The 26,155-nt window shown below is 46.5% G+C and overlaps 1 protein-coding gene across 2 annotated transcripts in view; it reads left to right on the top strand.

The window, feature by feature from the left end:
* The window catches only part of LOC120904952 (microtubule-associated protein Jupiter), a 115,392-nt gene that overhangs the window by 20,784 nt on the left and 68,453 nt on the right, over positions 1-26,155 (top strand). The window contains exon 1 of one of the 2 annotated variants that reach the window (XM_040315541.1): positions 22,823-22,896. The exons of the other annotated variant lie outside the window; for it this stretch is intronic. Within the exon in view, the coding sequence (XP_040171475.1) occupies positions 22,880-22,896 (17 nt within the window). The 5' untranslated portion in view covers positions 22,823-22,879. Of the gene's footprint in view, positions 1-22,822; positions 22,897-26,155 lie in introns of those variants that run through there. 2 annotated transcript variants of the gene reach the window in all.

Here is a 26,155-nt window from a genome sequence, read left to right as displayed (position 1 = left end):
GCGGCTTGCTTCGGTGCGACATTATCCCGAGCGCTCGATGGCTTCGCCATCCATGCGCCGCGTTCTTCACGGTGGTGGAGTGCCGTTAGCTTCGAGGATATAAATTAGTACCCATGAAGAAATCGGTCTTCCGAGTCCGAGTCCAGTCCCGAAAATTGATTCGCTGCTCTCCGTTTTGCTTCGACCTCCCGCACCCATTGCACAAGCATCCTGTTGCTTTCAGCTGATCGAAAAGAAAGCAAAAAGCTATCGCCATCGATCGATCGCCGATTATTGTTGTTTCGTTTCTTGTTATCTGTGAGAGGGGGTTGGGGGAAAAGGGACAGGAAGAGAAGAAAGGCCAGCCCATCCTCGTGCTCTGCTGATCAATCTCTGCATCGCTGATTTGGCCTCCGGCGCAAGGGTTGGCAGAGGGAAAGGTGGGCGGCAAGTCGTCTACCGGGGGTTCGCCCACTTCAGAGTCCCTCCGTCAGAACCCTACAGGGCACAGGGGTTTGTTCTGTTGGTCGTGTTGCGCACCTCTTTTCCGATGCAACCAATATCGGAGTGTGTGTGTGTGTGTCTCAGCAAATCTCAAGCCTCTCTTGAGGGCCAGACGGTTGGTTGAAGCCGTCGGCTGCCCAACCAAAAACGCAACCTTTTGCCAAATGAGGGAATCTTCGATCCATTACCAGCAATTATTCGCCTGTTGAGTCGTTCGTGAGCATAATTTATGGACGATGATGGTATCTGTGTGTTCGATTTTCCCCGGTCTCTCGGTCCGTGCAACTGCTGTGGAACGCTGGAAGGGAGGCGAGGAAGATGCAAGACACCTCTTGCACAGGGTGATCTTTTGGCTCGTCGATTCTGACGTTGGTAGATTCTTTTATTTTTCCTTTCGGTACACCGACAGTACAGTACAGCAGTGCACACAGGGCGAGAGGTGCAAGAGATTCATCAACATACGGGGAATTGGCGAACGATCCCATTTTTCCTGGCACATACACCACTCCTTTCGCAAGCCCTTGCGTTAGACGGAACAGCGACCCATGCGATCCAGTCGCGTAAGGAGTGTTCCTTGCAGGGTTTCTACTATTTGTCTTTCGGAGTGTGCCTTTCTCCTGCGGAGCTCCAAAACCACAGCATCATCGTCGTCATCTCCGCCATTTATCCACTCACCGGTCGCTGTGTCAGATCGCATGATTTTACCCTTGTTTAGCTGGCGGCCTGTGGAAGATTAGATTGGACCTGGCACAACAGTGCTGGTAGGGATACGTGGGTGGTGGCATACGCGGGATCAGATCTGAACGTTCGATTTCTCATTATAGCTGCCGGGCGGGTGCCTAGGTAGGCAACATACAAGCTTCATGTGGTCCGCGTTTGTTCCGTGTTTGTGGTATTCACTTTCAATTCTTGTTGGCTCGGTGGCGGTGGAGCACTCTCAACAATGTTCGGAGGAGCACCCGGAACATGCCTGCCTTGGCCTGGACTGATTGCTGTCGCCGTGGAGTTATGAAATCTTGTGCGATCAATCTTGCACTGATTTCGAAAGTGCATACATTATAGATGGCATGTCAGAACCGCAGCAAAATGAACGGGAAACAGAAGGAGCCAGTGCAGGGAGCTACAACGAGTGTGGCAGAATCCGTTTGATGTAGGAACAGCTCTATTTTTGCATTTGTAACGAGATGTACCTTTGGGTTTTTGCAAGATGTATCCTCACCATGCTGCGAGGATTGTTGTACACGCCTGTTGACTGTTGTGAGTTAATGGTAGCTTTGAAGTTCACTGACATTGAGGTTTGCTAAAGCCGAATGTAAATCAAAAGTTTCATGTATCTTCTCGTTTGAAAGATCTTTCCCATTTATACAAGAGGAAAGTATAGTCGAAGAAAGTAATTAGCACCCAATAAAACGGTTAACGAAGCGCGTTAGTCTGCGCAAAAGATGCGCACATGAGATAGTTGGCGTTTAAAGTGGCAAACTCATTCGGTTGAGATTTTATTGGTCTGAAGGTTTTTTTTACGCTGAAACTGTGAATGGGGAATTTTTATTGCCACTCATCGCAACGAACGACACATGAAGACATGGAGAAGAGAACATCATGCGAAGAGGATTGTATTGGCTAGTAGTAGGTCTTTGTTACAATAAGATGGTTAGGTTAGGGTTGTAAGGAGAGGATGTCATGATCGTTAAGAGTTTCATGAATTGACTATGTCGATCCTGGCGTTGCGATAACGTAATTCTTCTACCTCATGATCACAATCGCTCTGATCTAGGCTTACTGTTTATCTCTTATATCGGTTTTTCTTATTTTATCATCATGTAAGAAGGAATTGAGTGTCTTTGAATGAAATTTCGTAAAATACAAAACAAAATCATTGTTGCAATACATGTGCAAAATAAACGCCGATAGGTATGCAATTAGCATCACGCTTTAAACCATGCGCAGGGTATGCAACCCGCACACGCTAGCCCCAGAGCATATGCAATACATGAGAGATGGAAGTTGTGAAGTATGCAAGCCCGCACTACATGGTCGTTAGGCAAGCCTGTGTGAAATATTTCATGTAAATGGTGCGATCGATCGCTGTTTCTGTCTTTTTTATTTTATACCGCGATCGTATTTGATCTAGGATTGCCTAACTCCAATCAGTATAGTCAGTTTGCTATCTAGTAACTTCTATCTAATACATACAATATGAGTCAAACGGTGGCAAGGGAGTAGCCTTTGATACTTTGAGTAGCCGAGGTTGAACATTTTCAGCATTTAGGTTTTCTGGAACACAATTTGAGCTCTGGGGTATGTTCATCTCATGCAAATTGAGGTGCGAAAATTGTACACCAGTTAAGCTTCAGGCTCGACTCGACACTGCATGCACCTTCGCCTCTCCCGTCCATTATCAAAGGGAAGTTTCGTTGCGTTGGCAGCACCCACGGTAATAGCTACTGCGTGGAACGCGCGGCCCCGGATGCTGCGCTGTCAGAGCATGGTATCAGCGCTGTAGCATCTTATCTTTATGGCGCTATCTTTTGGCACTAACGATCGTGTCTGCACGCTTGCAGGCCCCCGAGGTTGGGCTACGGTTGACTCTCAGGTCGCTGGAGAGAACCGGTATCGCTCATTCATAAGCTACGATTATTGACTCGTTAACAAGGGGTTTATTTTGATAGTTCGCACGATTACGCTTGATATCCCAAGTGGCAGCCAGTAGCGATAAAGACGATAGAAGAACACACAATTGCTCGAGGTGACACCTGTTGCGTGAGATGTGCTGAGGATGGTCGTGCGTGTTTGTTTCATAGGACGCAAATAAACTGGCGAACGTCGCCCAAGCAGTGAGAGAACCGTGAAATTTGCTCCCTAATAACAGGTTAGTGGTGTGTGCTTTACCCGAGACGAAAGCGGTACTCCGTTCCGATGCTTGCCGACATGAACGACGCTGCACTTTCTTCCAGCAGAGCACCAACGTAAGCAACGTCACTTGCGCTGCGCTGATGCCTTCCATTACTATCGAAAATGACATCATTACAAGGGGGTAGCAACGGTAAAAATGGCCAATCCAGGGGTGTGCTGGCGTCAGTTTGGCTGCGTAGGAAAGTGTAACTTGAAAATGTCACCATTACACCGCTAGTTCCCTTTTGACACGGCGGTTGGTATTAGCTGCGTCACGGTTTCGTACCCCGGGGTGAGCGTAAGTACTTTTGCCCCCCTCCAGCCCTTTTGCTTACATGTAGATTAGATGTCATTAAATTGCACCGTACCAAACAGTTGCAGTGTTGTACGGGGGGCTGCTCTCGGGCGTAGGGTCTACACTCTTTATTGTGACGTGCTTTAAAGTGTCTTCATTAGTGTGCTCTCGAGTGTCGTCCGAATGCATATCATCGTCGCCATTAGGTTGGCTACGCTCGTAACCCTTCCACCCCGGGAGGTTGTGGGAATTATAAAAAAGTGTCACGAATAAACCATTGGAAGATATGTTTACCTTTGCAGAGAATAAAACAGAAAGGGCTTGGTGAGAGTGGTGACAATAAAAAAACGCTTCATTTCCTCCCGATGCGCGACGGCAGCTCGCCTTCTTTGGAGACGAAGGGCGAATTAAATGATGCATAAGGAGAAACTAACTCGGTTGAGTTATGATGATTATGATGGCCGTCAATTTTGCTGCCAAAGATGATTATGCTGATGGAAGGTAGTTTAGATTTATTTCGGTATTTGATTTGTTCCATCGTTTGGGCTGTTGTCTTTCTCTCGTGGTGCGCCAAAGCGTCATCTGGAAAAGTGTCGTCTTTTGTAGCTTTATTAAGTTGATACTGTTGTTGTTTTGTTTCATATCGTGACAGGGAGTATATACAAAGCAGTAAAAGAAAGTGTCGGTTTGCTATGTTTTGTCTATGTAGGCTAAAACGATCATGAAAAATTTACCTCATTTTCAACTATTTTTCATGTCGAAGAAATCTTTAATGTAAAAAATCTTAGCATAAAAAACTAGCGGTGTTTGTATTATACTCTTTTTTGCAATCTAAAACGGTGATTTCGGAAGAATAAAGATGGTTTGCTTGGCATCGTTTTTCATCGTTTTCCATCATCCAATTATTGGCAACTTTTGATGAAAGTCTCATCGTTTGGCAATAAGTCAACCTCATTGACTACCATTAGCCCTGTTGGCCACGAAACAAATCATGGCACAATGAGGTTTTACCTAAGCCTTTCAACACGACCCGAATCTGGATTAGTGCACAAGAGGTTAAGTCCACTTTTTCGCTGGATGAGACCTGTTACGGCTCAGCCAATGTAGAGATGATTGATCAGTGTGTTTAAAGGGAGAAGAATGTAATAAAAACTGCTCCCTGCTCATTCTATGGCAGCAAATAGGCTAAGCAATTCCGGAGCTAAATGTTTTGCTGCTGGTTAAATCTAGATTTCGTGAAGCGTTTTTTGCGAATCCTATCGTTAGCTTAATGGTGCAAGTGTTAACACATTGTACCGCAGCTTCCTGTCGGTATTTGGCGAAAGGAAAACGGCGGTTTGTGTAAGATACACACAAAGTACACATGGGGTCAGCTTGATCTTGATGGCTACAAAATACTTGATGCTTGTAAGACCATCGACTCTGCGATAACGAAAGAAGGCAAACAAAAAGGGAAAGGCTCTTTCAAGGTGTAAAAGACGCGTTTTTTGGAGCAAACGCGAACGCGGAGAGCGTTTTTTGGAGCAAAAGAAATTGATACATTAAATGGCGTTATCTTGACCAGGCGAGAGCTGGTGTGTGGATACTGCATCGAAAAGATTTATATCTTGCACTAATTGTAAGCGAGATGTTCGTGAGGTCAACGAAGCGACGGTCCACTCTGTGTACCCCGTTTAACGGCACACCTTCAATAGGCCATGCAAAGAATGCCGGGTAATTTGATCTCCAGCGACGTGCTCTGGCCTCGAACGAGTTCGTGGTACACAAGACGCGCGCAAAGAGCGAGGCTGTAATGTATTGAAATTATTTCTTAATCATTCTTCCCATCCAAGAAACACCCAGATCGAAATGCTTGGGGCGCGCATTCGCGCCGAAGCACCGATCAAGCGGAATGGATTAAGGGTTGCGTTGCACCTAGGGAAATCATGTAAATGCGAACTTTGCCGCTAACCCACTGCACTCTATTTCTGCTTCTTGGTGGAATGGTGGAATGGTGGTAGCATGAGAATGTGTGTGGTGCAGGTGGCTCGCGTTTGAATGATAACGAACTGTGCGGGAGTGCATGGTTACCCACGAGCGACATTCCAGCGCACGGGGCAGCGAATTTATCCATTTAAGGAACTGTTAACAGCTGTTGAACGAATTTGTATGGACACGATCGTTGTACGGAATCTACATGTGCTTTTCTGTGGAGACTATTGAAAGTTGCATGTTGGGACCCCTTTTCTGGCAGCCCTAATGCCGGTAGCGGTATCGGAGGTGAGAACAAAGTCGTCGACGTACGAGTTTAGAGGTGGCTTAGCGTGCATGCAACATTATTTAATCGATCGAGGCGTGTTGCGTAACTTTGCTTGCTGTGAATCACATCTCAAGGTGTGCTCTGGTATGTTTTTTTGCTCTACTTTTACAATAAGTTCTTGTTGCTCACATTTTGATGATAGTATTTAAACAATGCAAGTGACATGTTGCTTATATCCATTTTGAATGTACTCATAATCTTGTTATTATGTGTCACTCCGCTCGATTGGCACTGTATTGTAACCATTGGATCGTTTATTGGACATTTTGCATCAATTGAGCAAACACAGAAATTGGATTTGCGGATTGAAACATTGTCTTGTGCGGTGAATGCGGTGGCTGGTCCCATGTGCCTCCCCCGAGGCCTTCAGTTTGCTCGCTCGACTGTCCGATTGTGTGATTAGAGGTCGTAAACTAGAGAATGAACCAGAAATGGTTCCAATGTTCAGCCCGCACGCGGTCGCTTTCTGTTTCACAGTCGATAAAGAAAGTCCAGCGACACACGGCAAACAAAATAATAAAATGTGCAGATAGGAGTAGCCCAGCAAACCAGGAAGTATGTGAGTGTGCATTTGTTTCTACCCTTCGCGTGCGATCTGGGGCGGTCAAGTTATCGGCACAAATTTATGATTTCAATGCATTGTTTGTGTGGCGCTACACATTCGCTTCCTTGGTACAGTTCTACGTAGGTGGTGATTCTTACAGGCGAGAGGAGGGTTCCTTCCATCGGTTCGGTTTGGTCTAAGCTTTTATCGCGGGAAAGGTAGATGGGCCTCGCCCGGGGGTTGCGCCCGCGTTGTTTGTTGCGGTAGATTTCAGCGAAATTTATAATCCTAATGCCAATTCTAATGAATGTTTTATTTTTCGTTTCCTCTTTGCAGGTGAGTACCGTTAGCAAATGGAAAGGCAACGCTCGGCAGTTGAGCCACCGCTCTACCACCCGGGGGGAGACGCTGTTGACGAAAGTAGTATGGTCCCATTGTGAACCGATTGGGGGTGAGGAAGAGAGCCCTATTGATGTTGAGCGTGCCAGTTTGCAGATTTGGTTCGGGCTTCGGTTGCCTACTGACGGATGAAATTCGAAACTGAACCGCGCCGAATGGTCAGAACGGAGCCGACGGCGTTTAGTGTGGCCATGTTTGATTTATGCGATAGCATGCCGTAGATCGTGAGGTGGATATTCTTGCCTCGGTTGCGGAACGCTGCGGGTATCCCACCAGAGGTCCGATTGACTGAATGTTACGATTCGCGGTGATATCTCGGTTTTGCATTGTACGGTAATGATCGTTTGGTCAGAGAGACTTATGACAATTGCCATCAAAAAGCGTAGAATAACTTTATCAACCGGCCACAATGAATCGTAAAGCAGTAGGACGCTTAAGATTGTATTCGAACGATCACAGGGCAAATGACCAATTTTCTCAGCACGGATTAACATGAAAGCGAATGAAAAGGAAAAACTAAGCCTCCGTCAGCGCGTTCACGTCCCATGAAAGGATCGGGTAATTTGAAGGAAGATTTTAAGAAATGTCCCTCTCACACGCGCACGAATATCACGATGGAGCGTGCTTTACACGAGCTTCCGGTGCGTTCCGTAGCTTTACAAGCGGAAATAGAAAATAATAACAAATTCACGGTACAATTATCCTCTTCACGTTGCGCTCCAAACGGACGTGCTGTGGGAGTGTGATGCTGCGGGCAATGCCGGGCACCGACACCCTTTGGCCGGCAGAGGCTTTTGGTAGAGATATAAATACGTTATTTTTATGTCCGCGCGGTAGGCTCTAAAGGTAAAACAATTACGAATCATTATCTGTAGGATGTGAGATTACTTTCATTTTCGAATTAAGCGCTCCACGTGTGTGTGCCGGGGTGGAGTACAGATAATTTAATAATGTTTTTTGTTAACATGAGTATCGAGCAGCGAGAAAAAATGCATCACGAAATCATGCATACGAAATGATGAAGGGAAAGTATCGGTGCTACTATTCCCGAATTCGTTTCACAAATATTGCATTGCGGTTGTGTAATAGCTTCTTTATGAGACCCTTAATATGCGACCTCTGCGTTACGTGGCGACGTGTTACGGGTGCAGTAAAAGTCACATGAGCTTGTGTTTTTATAAAACCGTTTGTGTGTGAGAATTAAATTAAACCAACCTGCAGCGCGCTCCCATTAGGCGTTTGAGTACGTTTCCCTCGCATGCGGATCTGTTCCCATCACCCAGCGATGGGAACTATTGGGCTCGAGGGAATGATTAAAACCCACACGGTAGGGAGGAAGGCCCCCGATCGGCTTGGGCGGCTTCCAAGATCATTGGCTTCTTGGTGCGCACGCGCGCAATCGTTCGCGCTTGGTGCATGGGTTCGCTGAGCAAATAACCCTGAAGGCTGTGCGCAATCCGGATTCCACGGTGGTGAGAAAAATCGACGTACACTGCTGACGAACGCTTTCGGGCACCCGGGGATTCGCCGTGATGGTGATGGAGGTGCACCGTAAAAGTCTGTCTTTTTTTTCTTAATTTCCGGTGCACCGTGTGTGTGTGTGTGCGTTCATTACACACCGCCACCCGGGGACGGAATTGCACAGTGCGCATTCCAGCAACAGTGCAACACAGAATAGAGAGCGCCCGTGGGTGACAGAAGCCTTCCCGGTCACGAAAGTGTCGCCTGCAGGAGTGCGCCGAGTTGTCAGTGTCAGGTTGATTATGATCCGCGGGGGAGATGCAATGACGTACCCCGGGTGCAGGAAGATTTAGAGTAAGCCAAGCGGCGGCGCTGCTCTGCCACGTGTTGTGTACGGTTGAAGCGGCGGTGCAGAATTGTTGTGTACCCTTCCAGCACGGAAGAATCTCGTTTTGCTCCAAATTACCGCAGCAGCGCGCCCGGGCTCTGCCAGTGATTGCATTTCTTTCCGTTTCTTTTTTGTATGTGTATACGTACGTACGTGGCGTCGAGTGCAGTGTGGGGACGTCTTCCAGCGGTCGATCTCGGCGTGGGTCTGTTGGCAGCGGCGGCTTACTTCACTTGTGGCGTAGTTAGCGGCGGTACCTTGTGCTCGCTTTGGCGGCCAGTGGTTTCTCTAATTATCCACATTAAGACAACTAATAGACTCCGCTATTTTAGCCCCGTTTTCCTTCCGGATGGTAGTGCCGGGACCAACGGAGCTTCTGCTATCGTCCGTGCCCGAACCGATCGGAAGTTGTAGAGGAGGGAGCAAGACGGCTGCGGTGTGTGGTAGCTTGCCGGTAGCTAGCGTAATGCTTTCTGGGTACATTAGTGGAAAAATAATACAAAAAGATGCGAAGATGGAAAAGTGGAATGATGAAATTCTTTTGTGCAGCGAAAGGGATAGCATGGAATGTGTTTAGTGATCTGTTCCTGCTGCAGTGATCGATGTTCAATTGTTGGATATGGTTGTGTTGTATAAAAAGCAGGATCAATGTCACCTCAACGCACTTCAGGAAGCTTTTTTGATGTATTTTTTTACAAGTTTTTGTATTTATTGCTACATATTTTCTCTCTCTTCACTTCCAACACATGCGAAGAGTTTAGACGCAGGGTTTCATTATCAGCCGATGCGATTTTAGGATTGTTTTCTTTTATTTTTTTTATAAATGTGATGTGCAAAGTGGAGTGGATTTATGCCTCTTAACGACTTAGAAGCACGAACAGTAAACACACTGTTCGTAGCTCATCCATAAAACACACGATCGGAGCGCACTGTACCCGTAATGCACGCATTGCGTGCGCTTTTCCGATCGGCGTGCACATGATTAATTTCAATTTGAATTGTTTATTACCGATTTAGCGCGGAAAAACAAGAAAAGAGGCCGGCTCAACTCGACCTCTCCCAGTGTCCGACATCGGGATTTCTTTTCTTTTCTTTTTGCTTGCCTGCTTGCCTCATTCGAAATCACTCCCTTCACACCTTTACTCCTACATCAAAACAAGTCTGTGTAAGCCTAGCAACGGTTGGGGGAGGCTCGGCGTCGTGGTTGTTCAAATCAGTAAAATAATCCGGGCGGACGGGCGGTCGGATGGGATTATCCTCGATCCCGTTTCGCGCCAAATGGAGCAATGATGGTAATTGCCGTTTTGCTTCCCCTCGTTCCCTCTCTCTCCATTCTGACACTGTCTTTAGCAGCTGCCCGATCGCCCAGCGGGTGGATTCGATCCTCCCGCTTATCGATGCTCGCTGTGAGCCCTGCAAAAGCGATCCGCGGATGTACAGTCGCTGGTACAGTTTTTGGACTGAATACATATAGCAGCAGAAGCAGAAGCCAGCCGCCCGGCTGCCTTTCACGCCGCAGCATGTGTGTGCATACCGGATTCGATTCGGCAACAGGCACCCAGATTAGTTAATCTGTTCTCTCTCTGTTCTGCTACGTTATGTTGTGTGCCGCCGGACTGTGTTCTTTTGTTGTGTAGCGCCAAGGCGTAAGAAAAGCGCATAAAATGATTCGATGGTATGGGTAATATTCGGTAGGTGGCCAACATCATTGGAATTGTTCAGCGAATATTTAGGTCACTAGGTTCGTCGATGTGTTGTCGATGGATGTTTTCGCGTCTTCAGAGCTTTCAGCGGAATGTTCGATTGGTAGTAAGCCTCCAACCTTCGTGTTGTAGACTTTAATCAGAAAAAGGGTATGTAATTTGTTGTAGTATGCTTCAGTTATTAAGGCTTAGGGAACGCAATTTTCATACGAGGTTGCGTAATCTTTGTTAGTTGAAATCAATATTTGTTTTTCTCTAGTATATGAAGCGAATAGACGAGAGAATGGGTTTGTTTTCCATCCCTTAACCCTATCTTCTGTTTTGCTGCATCGTCGCTGCCAAAGGCCCTTTCAGCCGTTTCGGCCCTGCTAACGAGCCGTTGACGTAATTTCAAGCGACGCTGGTAAATCTGTTATGACACGTGAAAGGGCCCTTTCGGGGAGAGGAAATGTAATTATGTTGCTTCACGGGACACATGCTTATGCTTATGCCGTGACCCAGCGTGATTGATCGAAAATGAAGCAAATTGGATGCAGACCGATGCACAACCACTATTCGGTGGGGAGGGGGAGGGCAGAGCTCGAGAAAGGGACTCAGCGCGCACACACACCCGTCAACGGTGATGATGATGCCAAGGAGCACGATGCCAAATGAGACGTGATGGAAGCGGACGCTCGTGCTAAATGGCGACGATAAACGGTCTCGTCACACGTCGAGAAGATGTTCCCGTGGCTGTTTGTGCTGTCCGTGGCAAATGGTGGAAAAAGTGAAAATGATGCGAAAACGATCCAAACATTGATTTTGTAAAAGAAAAGAAAAATTGGAATCTTATGCGGCTGTTGATTAAAGTGGGATGAGGCGTAGGTGCTGAAAAGGAGTTGTTTTTTATCCTCCAAACACCCAAACAAGCGCAAAGTTTGATACAGCTTTCTCATTTCTTTGTGTCGTATGATTTTGTTAATAAAAAGCGTTATTGTGTGTTGTGCGGGGCGCTTAGAGCTTAGACGTTGTGCAACATAATTTCGTGCAGCATAATTCATCGATTCGCGTCTTTTCGTGGTGGCTGACTGTTGTTATCGTTTCGATCGGGAAGCGTATTTGTTCGTCGTGGTTGTGTGTCTGTGTGTTTGAAGCAGATTTATTTAACGACTACTGGAAATCAACGACAAAAAGCGCCGGAGCGCAGTGGCGCAGGGATAAAGGCGGCGGCACATATGAATAGTGATGGATTTTTCGCTTTTTTTCTCACGCTCATTCCAGGGAGGCTCACGAATCGAGCGTGTGTAATCTCCCCGGGACCTAGTTAAACTGTGTGCCTCTACCCTGCCGTACTTTCGAAGGCTTTCGGGGGCTTAATCTTTCATGCTTTCCCTCGTCCTTCCCATCCCCTTGCACTGTCGCGCTCATCAAATCGGTTTTGTGTCCGTGATAAGATTTACTTTCTTTTGGAGGTGCACCGAACGGTTTATATCGCTTCGTTGGTGGGAATGTGTATGCACTGCTGCTGATGGGAAGGGGGAAAGGCGATGGGGAGTGTGTGTGAGTGTATGTTATTTTTACTTCCCCATGGAGAGAAAGGGGTAACGACGACGGTTTAGTCCCCATTAATTGCCGCGCTAAAAGCGCATTACTGTGGCGTCGTGGCTCCGCCACATGGTGTGCGGCCTGGCCACATCAATCACTTTATCCGAAGGCACTTCGTTTTTCCTCTGCTCATTCCACCGATGGATCGTGCAATCATCGAGGGGGAATCATCATAATCAACGCCGGCGTACCCGGTACCTCCACCCCACGCACACACACACACCATCATCATGCACATGCGCATGCATCTGTGAGCTGGAAATGATGTTGCACACTAACAAAACGGACGCGATACAGCGAACGCGGAACGGTGTTCGGGAAAGTCGGCTGCAAATGATGGTATTTAGAGCTCGGTGCAACATTCTTTAAACAACAGCACGTGTAGTGACCGAATGTTTGAACTTTGGCCGTGTGGTATCTTCCCTCGCCCAATACCCTCGCCCTTCCTTCCTTTCTGTGTGTTTGTGCTGCGCACATCAAACCAAAGAGAGAGATAGACCAAAATCAATCATCATTGTTGGCGGAGCCGGAGCTTTCAAGGTGCTGTAATCAAGCGGCGGAGGTACTGGGTCCGCCTGTCCGTCTCGGCCCGGCCCTACGCTGATGCACTTGGAGTCGGAAGTTACAGCAACACGACGGTGCTTGGAACTCTCCATCCCAAGCCGCCGCGCGCGATCGCCGTGTTTGGTGATCGATCGATTAACAGACCACTTATTACGGCGACGAGTGATTTAGCGCAATAGAGAATGAATGTGTGGAATGGATTTGGTAAAAAAATGCACTTTGAACCTGTGCTTAGGGGTATTTTTTGTGTGGCCACTTCACCTGTCGGAATTGGAATGGGTCGGAGAGAAGTTGGGGGTGTGTATGCTGTTCGGAATAGGGTGTAAAGCTTTCGTTTGTTCGGGTAAATTGTTTGATTGCATAATTCTATCCGCCAAGAGTGTGTTGTTGTTGAATGTTGTGATATTTTATGGCATTATTCAAAATACGGAGGAGTATCTGCATAAAATAAAATGGTAATATGGATGTTCAATAAAACAATCTATTCTTAAAATGCAGCAACAATGAAATTTTTAAACAAAATTTATTCAAAAGACTTGTTCGAGTGGGCATCTAGCGACGAACCCTTGATTTGAGCAAAGTGTTAACATTATCGTTCTTTATCAAGCACGAAGCAAAATATAATCTCATATGGAAGAGTTTGAGAAAGTTCTTCTCCGAAGCTTTAAATGTAACCGTGATGCGACTCAACTGTGCCAATTTTTCACCCCATTGGCACCAGGGAATGTTCGCGGTGACAGCTGAAAGGTCAACGTAATCGATCTTTCACACAGTGCGGGACGGCCCTGCGATCGATGTGAAAGGCGTGAGAATCATCGGACGGAATCGATCGGCCGGCAATGATAGCCGAAATTTTTCACATCTTCTGCAGCGCAATTTCCTTTGTGGCAATTCGAACGAACCATTCCACGTTTCTTTTCTGCTGCCGTTGCATTCTTTCCAAAAGCCTACGGGTGTGAGTGATGTGAAGCGTCGTTGCTGGTTTTATGCTCGCGAAACTCTTTCGCTTCGGCAGCATGCCCCGGAACGAGTAACTTCACGCTTTGGCGAATCCTGTGTGCGTGTGTTTGTGTGTTCCTTATGGTTAAATAATCCGGAATATAATCCGCTACAATTGTAATGAAATAAGGCTGAAAAACTAAACACACTCGCGCTGAAACCTTAACTTTGTTTGTGGCAATGCTTGCGCTGTGATGTTCTGGGTTTGTTACCATCTTTACCAAAATCATTCGCTTCGTTTCTTTCGTTCTTCCCACATACAGAGCGCAGAGCTTGATGAGAAATGGTGGAGGAATTTTCCCGTTTTGTTCGGGTTTACGTTACATTCTTCAACCGTGGGTTGTTTATTTCCTTGCCTTGCCGCCTTACGATTACTTTTTGCTCGCCGCACCCGTTATGGGGGCATGTGAATTTTGGCCGTGTCTCGTTGCTGTGGGGACGTACGCGGGGAGCGTCTGTGTGTCTGTACCGAAACCGATTAGATTAAATATTTGAATGCAAAATTGGCAATGAAAATAAAAGCCATCGATCCGTGAGATGAAACGGACTAATTCCGTGGCTTTGCAGATTAACGTTGACGTTGGGTAGAGCGTTGAGTTCTCATGGTTTCGTGGCTTTATTTTTCCATGGTTACGAAGTAAACTGCTCCGTGTTTGCTATGTCTTTTCCGCTGTCGATGACGTACGTCAATCGAAAGTTCGTTGCCTCTTTTCGCACCACAGTTGCTTTATTTTCCGCCGAGCAGCGGATGTTGTCGTCCGGCAGTCGGAAGGCCCAGCAAGTTCAATGCACTTGCCTGTGTGATTTGTGGAGTATGAGTTCGTTTTTTATTGGGCGTGAAATATGGTACCTTTTTCGGTGAGGATTGAGGTTTTATGTAACAGTGATATTCTTCGTGAATAACTGAAAATTGTATTGTATTTATTAACACGCTCATTGATGTCTTATTTGGGCCTTCATTAAAATTAATGTTTTATATCCACAAGCAATAAATCGTGTGTATAATTGAATCATAAACCTGCTGTGTGTGTGTTGAAATAGATTATCGCCCGGCTTACCATACCATCTTTACCAATGGATTGAACGAAAAACTATTGCACGAAAAAGTGTGGTATGACCTTTCCTTCGCCATACTTTCAGCAAACTTTCATTGGCCTCTCGTCCATCGAGTCTGTGTGCACATTTTTGCTCCCCTGTCCGGCAATTTCTTTCGCGATAGTTTTCTCATGCCACAAATCAGCCAAAACTCATCTTCGCTATTCTCGTTTACTATCGATCAGAAGACACACGGCGTGGTTACCGTGTCGCGGAAACCGATGGCTTTGCTTCGCAGAAGCATACTTTCTCGCGTGCATAAATCTCCCACCCCAATTCACCAGCTGGCTGGGGCGTGCCAACGATGAAGAGGAAGAAGAAACAGCTCTAAAACACTCTGTTAGAAGTCTGGAGTCTGGAGGGATGGATCATTTCACCGTGACCTTTCCACAGTTTTACGAGATGATGATGAATGGTTATGATATACACTGTTGTTGTTGTTGATGGGTGGAGGGCATCCCGTTCGGGGTTTGGTCTGATGAAGTGCCCCCGTCAAACAAAACAGTGGCTGGTGGTGTGCTAGTGGACGAAAAGGTAAATGAAAGAAACACACTGAAACGCGTCAACCCAAGAAGAAATAAACTCACGGCGGGATTGTTTTCGGAAGTGCTCGGTGCTCTTCTTGAGCTTGCTAAAGTTCATGCTAAGCTCACCGAAATCGACCACATTGACATGGAAGCGATACTTCGTTCCTCGAGTGTTCCTCCCTTCATCCTTGCAGCATCGCAATCAGCCTGTGTCCACCGTGGCAGTCAAGGTTTTGTGAACCACTTTTCTCTTCCGATCATAGATCATTCGTGCCCGGGCCGGAGAAGCTTCCAGGAGGTGGATTGGAAGTACGTCTGTCCATTCAGCGCAGATCCTATGGCAGGCAGTTCGAACAAACCTAGAGATTAATTAAGATGATGAAATATTCGTGATGTGTCGGAAAGTGAGCGTAAGAGTGTGTGTGTGTGTTTTTTTTTTCTACACAAACTGTGTTGCTCCCTTTCCCAGGGGAGCAGCATTTCCACGGAAACAACGATCGGAAAGGCGACGATGGTTATGTCTACTCTACCTGTCTCTGTGCCGGCGCAAGAAACAACAAGGCAGGGGTAGTGGAAAACATAATAAAAGGCCAGGCTGAAATGTTCCGATGAAAGCGATATCATGCTTTCTTCGCACGAGCAATTAACTTGAAGCCCGATCCGATGCTGATTTATGCTGTCCATTGTGGCAGTATTTCAGACCTCTGCCTCAAACAAAAGTGCATAGATGCTTGGGTCGCATGGTACGGCGGCCATCTCCTACCGTCTCCCCGGGCCAAGCGCACGCGTTGCAGAGGCAGTACGGGTATAATGAATGGCCGCCTGCTCCCGCCAATTGAAAATGGGTGAGACACAGAACACGGGACACGGGTGGGGAAAGGGAGGCTTGTTTGCTCTCGTGAAAGGGGATGAAAATGCACTTTTGCATCCAGCATCAATCATTCGTTCGAATCCGGCTCTACGTGCGTGTGTGTGCGCGCCTCACGGAAGGGCGTTAGTAGAGAAAGTGGAGGACATTAGGGCAGGAAGCAGTAATTATGTTGAAAGGAATTTGCTGTTTCATCGGTTTCGTAATCTGATTTTTGTATTATTTTGCATTTTTTGGGGTGGATTTCTGCTTCGAGGGAGGGAATATTTGAAAGAATGTTAATAAAAAAAACGCGTTCAATTTCAACTGTGTGACAGAAGATAAATTTATGTAAATTAGTAATCCATTTGAATCACCGACATGGATAGATAGATCATAGTGCAAAGTGTTGGTGGAATAACAACGCTATTCCCTCGCTTAGTTCGCAGACGAACTCGATTCCCACACCAGTAGCAGCACCCTCTGTAATTTTGGTAATATTTGCTTATGCAGTCTGTAAATCTCAGCACAGCAGGAAAATGGAGAAACTGTTTTGTTTTGCAAGCGTTGATGACTCACTCTATAATTAAGCATTGACGCCAGCAACATCGACGCAACTCGCACCCCTCGTTTGGCGATTGTTTTTCGCATTGAATTTGCAGCTTCGGTGCGAGTTTCGGTGTCAATTTTACGGGGGAAATTTGAAGTGTGCTCTATGCGCGGGAGTGGAAGTCATGCACTACGGAGGAGAACACTTGAAACCTTAGATGGTGCGGGTATTTGGGACGCCGTTTCCCTTTAATTTCCGTAGCTCTTTTGCTATTTGCGAAATTTTACATTGCCAAACCATGGTTCTTGAGATTTGCAAATGTATTTGTGAAGGTTCGCGTATGAATGATTTGAATGGGGGAAGATATATACGACGCTATAACCCTAACCCAAGTGCTCGTTAAGAAGCAGTCACGGTTCTTTTCGAGCGCCGGCACCCGGAGCGTGGCAGGGACGTGCCTTTTGCGAAATTTATGGCATCGCCTGGTGCTTGTAATACATTATGCGTGAATTACCTCAAATCTGGCCGGTTTGGCATTGGCAATGAATAATTTTAATTAGTTGTCACGCTTGAATGATTGGTAAGGGGACCTGCAATGGCTCACGGAGATTTGAAACGCTCACAGATATACGACCTATGGGAGGTGTTTTTGTAAGCAAATCATTTCTCTTGATTTCCTCTATTTTTTAGATGTGTACTTTGAGGAGATAAAAAACGCAATTTATTCTTTTTTAGTTGCATTAAACCAGATGTACCATTACCGAATAAGAAACCAATGCTCTCTGTAATGCTCTTTTTATCGTAATAAGTATTTGCTTTTTACGAGCTACTTCGCACTTGGTAAGGCTGCAAAAAGGATTGGTATGCTTTCTGCATGCAGTAATTATTACACAGTTCACTGCATCGCAAAGGCATCGCACTCCATTCGCCTCTTCCGCCTGTGGCACCATTTGCCATTACCACGCCCGCTATCTCGTAATCGAAATCAATTTTCTCACTGAACCTTTTTTGTTCCAATCAACCTTTCCTTTTGATTTCCTTTTCTGTGTTTGTATATTCTGCACTTTCCGCACTAGCTCTTGTGCTAGCTTAGCAGGGAAATAGATCGGTGCCGGTTGTTTTTATTCCATTTCGTTGTTGTTTCATCTTTGCAATAATCCACACTACTCCACGGTGGAAAAGGGCAAACGGTAATCATATGATAGTAGGAAAAAACACTATTTTGCACGTGACTGTGTGCGGAAAACGCGCCTAGCAAATCTGTGTTCAAGATGGTCAAGCGGCCGGAAAAGCTGCACACTTGTGCACGATCGGTCCGGAAATTGTGTGTGAGACTCGTGAGCGCTGCATTAGATGGAAGGAAAGCAGTTTAAATGCGAAGAGAAGGATGTGTACTATCTTCCAGGATTCGGAGCGTCTCATTTGCAGCTCGGTGTGTCGTCAGTTTCGTTCCAGCATCACGTCTAGCTTTCAGCTGCATTCCCTGGCTGCGTTATTATTCTCGATGAATCCATCCCCATGATCAGGATAAAAAGCACATACCTGGTGTGATCGGTCGGTTGTAGAAGAGCAAATAAAAAAAGTGCAATAAACCGAACCCCTGGCAAAAAGAGGAAACAACTAGCAGCAAAGTACAAAGCCGTCCGACTGCGCTAGCGTTTAATGGAATTGATGTTAATTTGCGATGAAACTGAACATAAGTTATTTCTCTCCCCTTGCATCTCCCATTTCTCTTCACACCCGTGCAAAAGGGGAGGATTGGGGAGGTGGTGTGATCGCCGCCACGTGCAAATCGGACGCTCGGACGAAGGCTACCCACTTCACAGTGGGTATAACAGGGGAAGGAAGAAGAAGACTGTTCATATTGGTACCGCTTCATCATCAGGCATCATCATAGATTAAGTTCACTTTCTTTCTTTTCTCGTGCGTGCGAAAGGAAACGGGCGTATGTCTGTACCTTGCTTACCTTGTCCTGCATCCTAGGAAGTTGTTGTTGTTGGGAGCTCCGCAAACAGTTTCTCCACCTTAGCGTGCCGACAGAATTTGTTGTTTTAAGCGCATGTAATCGTAATGCGCTTTTCCCCGCGCTCGCTGTGCCCGGGTGTCTGTTCTCACATAAGCTTTATTAGAGTTTCTTTGCGGGGAAAGGTCGCACAGCGCGCGCCGCTTGTGATTAATGCTGATGGAAAATGTGTTCACGTGCAAAAAGGTAGACGACGAACGTTTGTTGATGATTGGTGGAGCATTTTGAACATGATATCAATTTCCTCATCGCAGCATCGTGGTCAATTATTTATACTTAATACATTGTATTGGCTGCTGCGTGCTTGATCATTGATGATGCTTCCGGTCGATAATGCTTTCCTCGCTAGTTTTTGTTTGGTATGAGTTATTGCCAGGTTTGCTCAGCGTTGCTAGTTCTGTACTGAGACCAATAAATTTAAATTATATTTTCTATTATTTCAACCCCGTTGTGTGCTTTGTTGTGGAGTGAAGTTCTTAATTTGTGACCATCTTCACACTTCCCAACCATTAAACCACACCATTCCCGGTGCTCGTAGCTAATTTATCTCGAACCGATGAGCCAACGTTTTGCCAACGCCAACGCTAATGCGCACTAATAATCCCTTATTCGAAGGTTCAATTTAACCGTTCGCTTGGGGTGTTGTTTGCCGGGCCTTGGAAGTCGATCGACTACCGTTAGTTTCAAATTATCGACCACTGGAGAGTGAGGTGCAAAGGGAGAGCCGAGGATGATAATGAACTTGACCAAAGAGGGAAACGGGTAAGGGTCAACTGATGCTATAGCCAGCGGGGGAAGAGATAATGTTCGCTATTAAACCTGACGCGTATCGGTAACCTTTTAACCGGCTTAATGTTTCCCCATCATCAAGGTGCCGTTTTCGGACTTTTCGCAGCAAACTATTTGTTTCGCCCACAAACTTCTCGACGTGTCTCAGGCCCGACAATACCGTGGCGTGGGTGGATGATTAGTGCAATCGACAGTTGTTTTTTTAATTCCTTGATTGTCGCGCATGACGAGCTCTCAACCCCTTTCTTGGGAATCGGTTTCGCTGATCAAGAAGAATGCGCATACACCAACAGCAGCGCAAATATGACGAACTGGCACTGGCACACGGACACGGCCTGGCAGCTTATCATCAATCTTCGGGATGCCATTGCAAGACTGTGGCGAGCGCGCGTTGACAGCCCAGCGTCAGCGTTGACGGGAACGAAGCAGGAGCGCAGTAACTGGTCCGCCACAACCGCCAACTTTACTTACCGAGAAGAAGTAGCGCAGCAGTACTCATGTTTGGCGGCATCATCGTACCTTTCATCATTATCATTAGCCTCGTGTAATGATTGCCATTATCAGTCATAAATCAATGTATCTGAAGCGGGGCGAGCGGGCGCACTCGTGTTCATTCGATGGAAGTGATCTCGCGCTTTCATGGTTAGCAATAATGGGTGAACAAAAAGGTAGTGTGCCTCTCCGGGAGCAGCACGGCGACAGCTGTCCAATCGGTATCAGGCTAGCCCCGGGGAGATTGGTGCCGTCGTTGTTGGTGAAAAAATCGAGCAAAGGCGAACCAGGAGAAGCTAAGATGAAATAAATTGGCGCACGGAAGCGGAAATGCTGTGTGCACGGGTGCGATGAGGCCAGCGGATTGACCTTTAACATGCTCGATTTATTGTCGTTTTGGGTGGTTCGAATGTGTTTAAGCATCTATGAAGAGTTTTGAGGTGTTGAATATTCATTGCTTTTTAGTGAAAGATGATTAACGATATTCTATTCTCTTTGTGTGAAAGTGAAAGTAAATAGGGGTTGAAATAGAGGTGGGACAGTCTTGAGGGGGCTGCATGGGAATTCGACAAGGTCATTACATAAAAGCCGAATCTTGAAATCACACTAAAGTACTGTCTTTCCCATCAGCTCGTTGAGACATTGCTTATCTTCCTTCTCACTATGCTCCCATCGCAATGCGCAGCGATCCTCTCAGGCAAACTCTGGACAAAAAGGGAATGAAAGTACCGAGCCCGAAATCAATTAATTTCTCGTCAACACCTTCCGTAATAGGGTGCGACAAATTGCCTTGGTAGATCCACCGTTGGTGTGTTGTTGCTTTGCAAGATCTGATTATTTCTCCCCGGAGTGCATTCCTGGCTAGATCATCTTATCAAGAGAGTGGTGACGGTGCTGGATGCCGGTGGCCTAATGTTCAGAAGAAAGGTCGCCCACGGCGGGCAATACCCGTGGATCTAATTTCCTGTTTGTGGTGTGCCGTGCATTTCATAACCTGGCCGTGCAGCACTGGCAGGAGGTGCAGCATCATTTATCATCAGGGTGGGCAGAATACGCGTGTCAAATCCACCCAAAAGGCTGTGTTTGGTACGGTTTTCACGGTGGTGCTTTTTATGTATCGCTCGGCAGTCATTTGTCATACGTTAGTGTAAGTTGTGTTTGCGATAACCAAGCGGGTAGAAGCGAAGTGAGTGAAAGATCGCCTGGACTGATGATTAAGCGATGCAGCGAGTTGTTTGTTTTGCTGATTGGTTATCTGATTCGTATGTATGTAATCGAATGGAAGTAGATCCACCAAGAGGCGGAGAATGATGTGCTTTTTATTGCAGTTTTCTTCGTGTAATTCAGCGCCATACTGCAGCATTTTTGCTATTATAAATTCATATCGAGCGCTTTTCTCGTAATGTTAGTTTGTCTCAAAATTCAAGCAAGCAATTTTGAACGATTCAATCTCCGCTCACCGCCTCTTGCCGGCGCTGTGGCTTTCAACCGTGGCTTTCAAGATCAGCCCGATCGCATCGCTCCGCTTCACAAGCCATTAAAGCGTGACAAATTAATCAGACCTAAATTTGGGCCCATAAAACAAACACAAGCTAAGTGCGAAAAAAGGCCCACCAACCTTCCTCGCTGATGGCTCATACGAACTCGGCGACTGGTGTACGATGCTGCCAGCGAGCAAAAGTGCCCCCGAGCTTTCTTTTCCTGTCATTAAATTAATTAATTCCGATGGCAACCAATTGAGTGAGTGAGTGCGGATTTCTCTACAAAACGCGAAACACGTTTGTTTGTTTTTGGAAGTGTTTTGTTGTTAGGCTTTATTGGAATTAACGTACGCGTTTGTCGAGGAAAAAAGGGAGAATATTTTTTTGTGCAGATTTAGTGGCACTTTTGTTGCAACTTTTCCTTCCTTTCGTTCGCATTGTCGCCAGTGAAGAGCGAAACAAGAAATGGTGGAAAGTCTAACGGGTTGGTTAAATCAGTTTCCACACTATTTGATGGTTGGGCTTTTTCCTGTGTTGTACGCTCAGAAACTTGATATTTTCGGCATTTCGTTTGTCGTTTTGTGTGTGTGTGAATTTTGACACTTGGTTTAGGAAGCACGATTGTAGATACTGGTGTGTCGTGTGCTGGACAGCACTTGCAACCAGTTCGAAAGAAACCTTTCTATTTCAAGGGCATCTCCTCGTAAATGTGTAACACCAAGGGGCCGTGTGAGACTCCCATTAGTCTTCATAATCCATGGTTATCGGCGCTTATCGATTCCACTGCAATGGCTTCCAGCTCCAGCGTGTGTGTATCGATTGTGGTAATTGAATTCTGGCTTAACGGTGGTGGTATTTGCAGCCGATTGTCGGGTTGCGTGCTAGCTGTGTATATTTTGTTGCAGTTTGTTTTCAAATGTTGGGCCCGTTTTACAATAAACTGTAAAAAGGGACTAATGCAACTCCTCGAACGAATGTTTTGAAAAGTGCGTCGGATCGTATTTTTACCGCAGCAAAAGATGTTCGTCTTAGGTAATCCAAGGATGCCCTATGAAGCCATAAAACATGTGTATGATACATTTGCAGTGTTCTTTTCCCAAGCAAGAATGCACGTGCAAAGCAGACTTGGCGGAGGAAGTCTGCTGGTGCATTTATGCAACTGCGACCGGCGAAACCCGTGCCAGTGTTTCTCGTTGCATATGGGCAAAATCGACATTTGAGCGGAAATTGCATTTCCCGTATCGGGTGACTGTGTGCTTGTTTCCACTTCCCGTCGCTAAACCCCTTCCCCCCAAGCGAGGGAGGATATCCGTTCTTTCTCCGTTCGCACGGTGATGTTGGTGTGGCTGGTTTTACTTTCGTTCGGCGATTGAGTTACGGTTCAGTAGTTCTAAGCCAGGGGAACGAATAAGTCAGCGGTTAGCATTTGCGTAAACGAGGAGGGGAGTTCGATCCGTGCCCCACATGGTAGCTCGATTCCGGTACGTGCTCTGTTCGGCACAGCAAACGGCTGAAACAATACCCCAAAATGTATACCTTTCCTCAAGAGCATACCAATAGAGCCCACCAGGCTCCTCGCCACCTTGTTTGGAGAATCCGTTTTCTGGCCACGGGTGAAAGTGAAAATGTTTCGATCCAATTGAAAGCGAATTGGGAAATGGCGATCCAGGCGGAAGAGCCGGGGAGGTTACATCAGGGCGACATCGCATCGTTTGTGCATTCTTCATCGCGTTTCTGCTGCAATTGGTCTTTCTCTGCGCAGATCAGCTTCGGGAAGGGAGTGGGTTTGGTTTGGTGTTTACTATTTTACGACATCACAACACAATAGAGCGCACAGCCAGCCGGGTTGAGTGCGCTGTGCGAAATCGTTCCTAATCAAGTGAATCGGGCATGATGGTCAAATTTTTGCTTTCGTTTCGTACTCTGCCCTTCGATTGTGTTGCGCCACGGATCAAAGCAGCGTGCAAGAGAGCTCGTGATTTGTGCGCCCTCCCCCGTGAGAGAAGCGCCGGATGGAGACTGGTGCGGGAAGAATGCTGTGATTGAAGTCTTTCGTGTTTCGTAATGCAAGCGACGAACCCGGGACACTTTTGGTCGAAGGTACGGGGTTATGTTATTTCTTCTAGTCGGATTGTAATTTTGCACTGCACTGGGTATGGCATTGTGCAATGATTGTTGTGCTGGTTGTCACGGAAATGAGCAATTCGTAAATGATTCGGTAAAAGGTTGGGATGTACCGGGGGTACAGAACTTGGTCATTTTGTTGAGATGGTTTTTAAACCAAATTTCTCCAATCACCGCCGCGGAACACACCTTTTAAAATGCATAATGTGTTTAAAATGTATTGTGGAGATGGCAAACATTTGAAATGCATTATAAATTAAGAGCGATTGTAGCGAAAGTAAAGCCTCTTTTCACTTTTTCGGTCGATTTTCCGTACATTAAGGCAAGACAGATTAAAGGGAATGTAAATTTAAAACCTTTTCACTGTTTTCTAGTGTCCTGTTCGTGTGTGTGTGTGTAACCTCGATATGTTGAGAGATGAAAATAGCAACGTCGGAAAGCATTAAAGCCTCCGAAATCCATCTTTACGCCCGACAAGTCGCACGTCCCGCCACACGACTCGTTACTTTCGACCATTCACTTTCGGTCGGTGGTGTTAGATTTAATTTAATTTTCTTCATATGAAAATGAAAACGACTGGGTGCTGTGCACTTTCGAACGCATTGGCCGGTGACCATGGAGGTAGTGGCGAGGTGGGTCAAAAGTGCATCCATTATCTGCTTAATCGCACGACAGCTGGGTGGGTGGCCAATGACCAGCGCGGGTGAGTGCTTTTTGGAGAAAAAAACGGAGCAACAAAAGGAAAAAGTCAAAAGTTTGAAAAGTCACTGCACACGTTGAACGCTATTCACCTTGCTTTCTGCACGCGTATGTTTTCACGCTACGAGAGGAGAAGTAGTGATGGATGGTCGTTAAATGCGCCCAGCCGTCACTCTCGATCGCTAATCAATAGTGGACGATAATTTAGGGCGAAATGATGAGGCTTGGTGTTGGAGGAGGCTACCTTCTATGACGTCTTACTTTCCAATGCTGCGTTGCGAAGCGAGGGCTATGGGTGGGAGCGTATAGAAAAGGGCAAATCGAAGGGAAAAACAAAATTACCTTTCAACCCTGCACAGCTTCCGCAAGTGTGTAACGCCAAATGTTTCCGCTCAATTACGATCTGCGCTCTCGAAAGGGAGGATGTTACGTGCGCACACCGCTGGCGCACAATATTGGTGCGGACATATTATGCAAATAGGCAGAGTAAGCACGAGCGTGAATGATGTGTTTCGTATGAGGTGCATTTGTGATGCACTTACGCTCACGATGGCTATTTATTGTTTTGATGTGTGTTGTTTCGATCAAAAGCAGTGATTAATTGTGTTTGTTTCTTTCCTTCTTCTCGTTGCAGGTACGTAAGAGCCTTTTTCGCGGCAAAATTCAACTACTAGAATGAAGTTGTGTCGACAAATGTGTGAACATGGCGGTAAAATGGATGATTTTGACATTTCTTAGAAGAAAAGACAAACCATACGTTCAATAATGCAAAGTGTCGTCAAAAGTATGTCCCTTGCACGATGCGAATTCCTTCGCGCGAGAGCGTTTAGGATCATTAAAGGTGATATTTTGCTTTGCGGCCGTGGTGGAGCGCACTCTGCTTCAGCGAGAAATTATTAGTGCACGAAAGACGCACGAGCGCCATACATCAAACTTACCCGCAGGCTTGCGTACTGGTTTTAGCCACCGTTGATCGCACACTCACTTTGCTTGTGTTATTATTGTTATTTTACTTAAAATCGATCATCCTGCCGTGGTGTGGGTCCTGCGGCGTAGAAAACTACACGCGAGTACACCACCCAACCCGCGATCTCATCTTCCAACACCATCTGGCATTGGGCTTGGGACCGCCGCACTACACCAACCATGGTTTGCGTCTTTGTGGTAGCATAATTATGCTACTTCTCGCCATACGCCCTAGAGCGGCATACACACACACACACACAGTACTCTTGGACACATATTGGCCAGCTCTGGAAGTACTTTTTGCCATAGGGAAATCGAACCGTAGCGTCGCATCATTTGGCACCATCTCTCGCTCGGCGCATTAAACACAAGGTGGCGGTGGTGCGCGTGCGAAAGGCGAGAACGGAGCTGGGAAAATAAAATCATTCCCCATGGCGATTTGAACCGCATCCATAGGTGGGAATGGTGGTGATCGTGTCGGTTGTTGGTGGCGCCATTCGTTTCCCGGTGTGTGCCGGTTTGACTATTCCAAGGTGTCCGAGGGTAGCGGGGATATAAAATTAATAAAAACCCATTTAACTGCCACCGCCGTCGCGTATTGGGCAGGCGGCCACGCGTGCCGCCCCGTCCACGGCAAGTGATCAGATATTTGCATTTGTTACGCTGTATATTGGGTTCTGTTTGCTGCAGTTCCGAATCGAGCATGGAGGCTTTTCCTGCGTTGCTGCAGGGCTATCGGTTAATCCACGGTTGCCGATCGGTCTCGAACGATGGGTGGTAGTTGGGGGGTAGTGGTGGTGTAGTGCATCGGGAGAGTCAGTAATCATCCCCACGAGGTGCACGAGAAGCTGAAAGTAGGCTGCACTCGTTTAGTGGTAAATGAATGTTTATTAATTTCTCTCCACACGAATCTGCCTTTTAGAGGGTGGCGGCGGTGATGTCGTTTGCATT

Source organism: Anopheles arabiensis, chromosome 2, assembly GCF_016920715.1.
Source record: "Anopheles arabiensis isolate DONGOLA chromosome 2, AaraD3, whole genome shotgun sequence".
Lineage (NCBI taxonomy): Eukaryota > Metazoa > Arthropoda > Insecta > Diptera > Culicidae > Anopheles > Anopheles arabiensis.
Note: the sequence above shows the minus strand (reverse complement) of the source record. Positions and strands in the feature narration are given on the sequence as shown.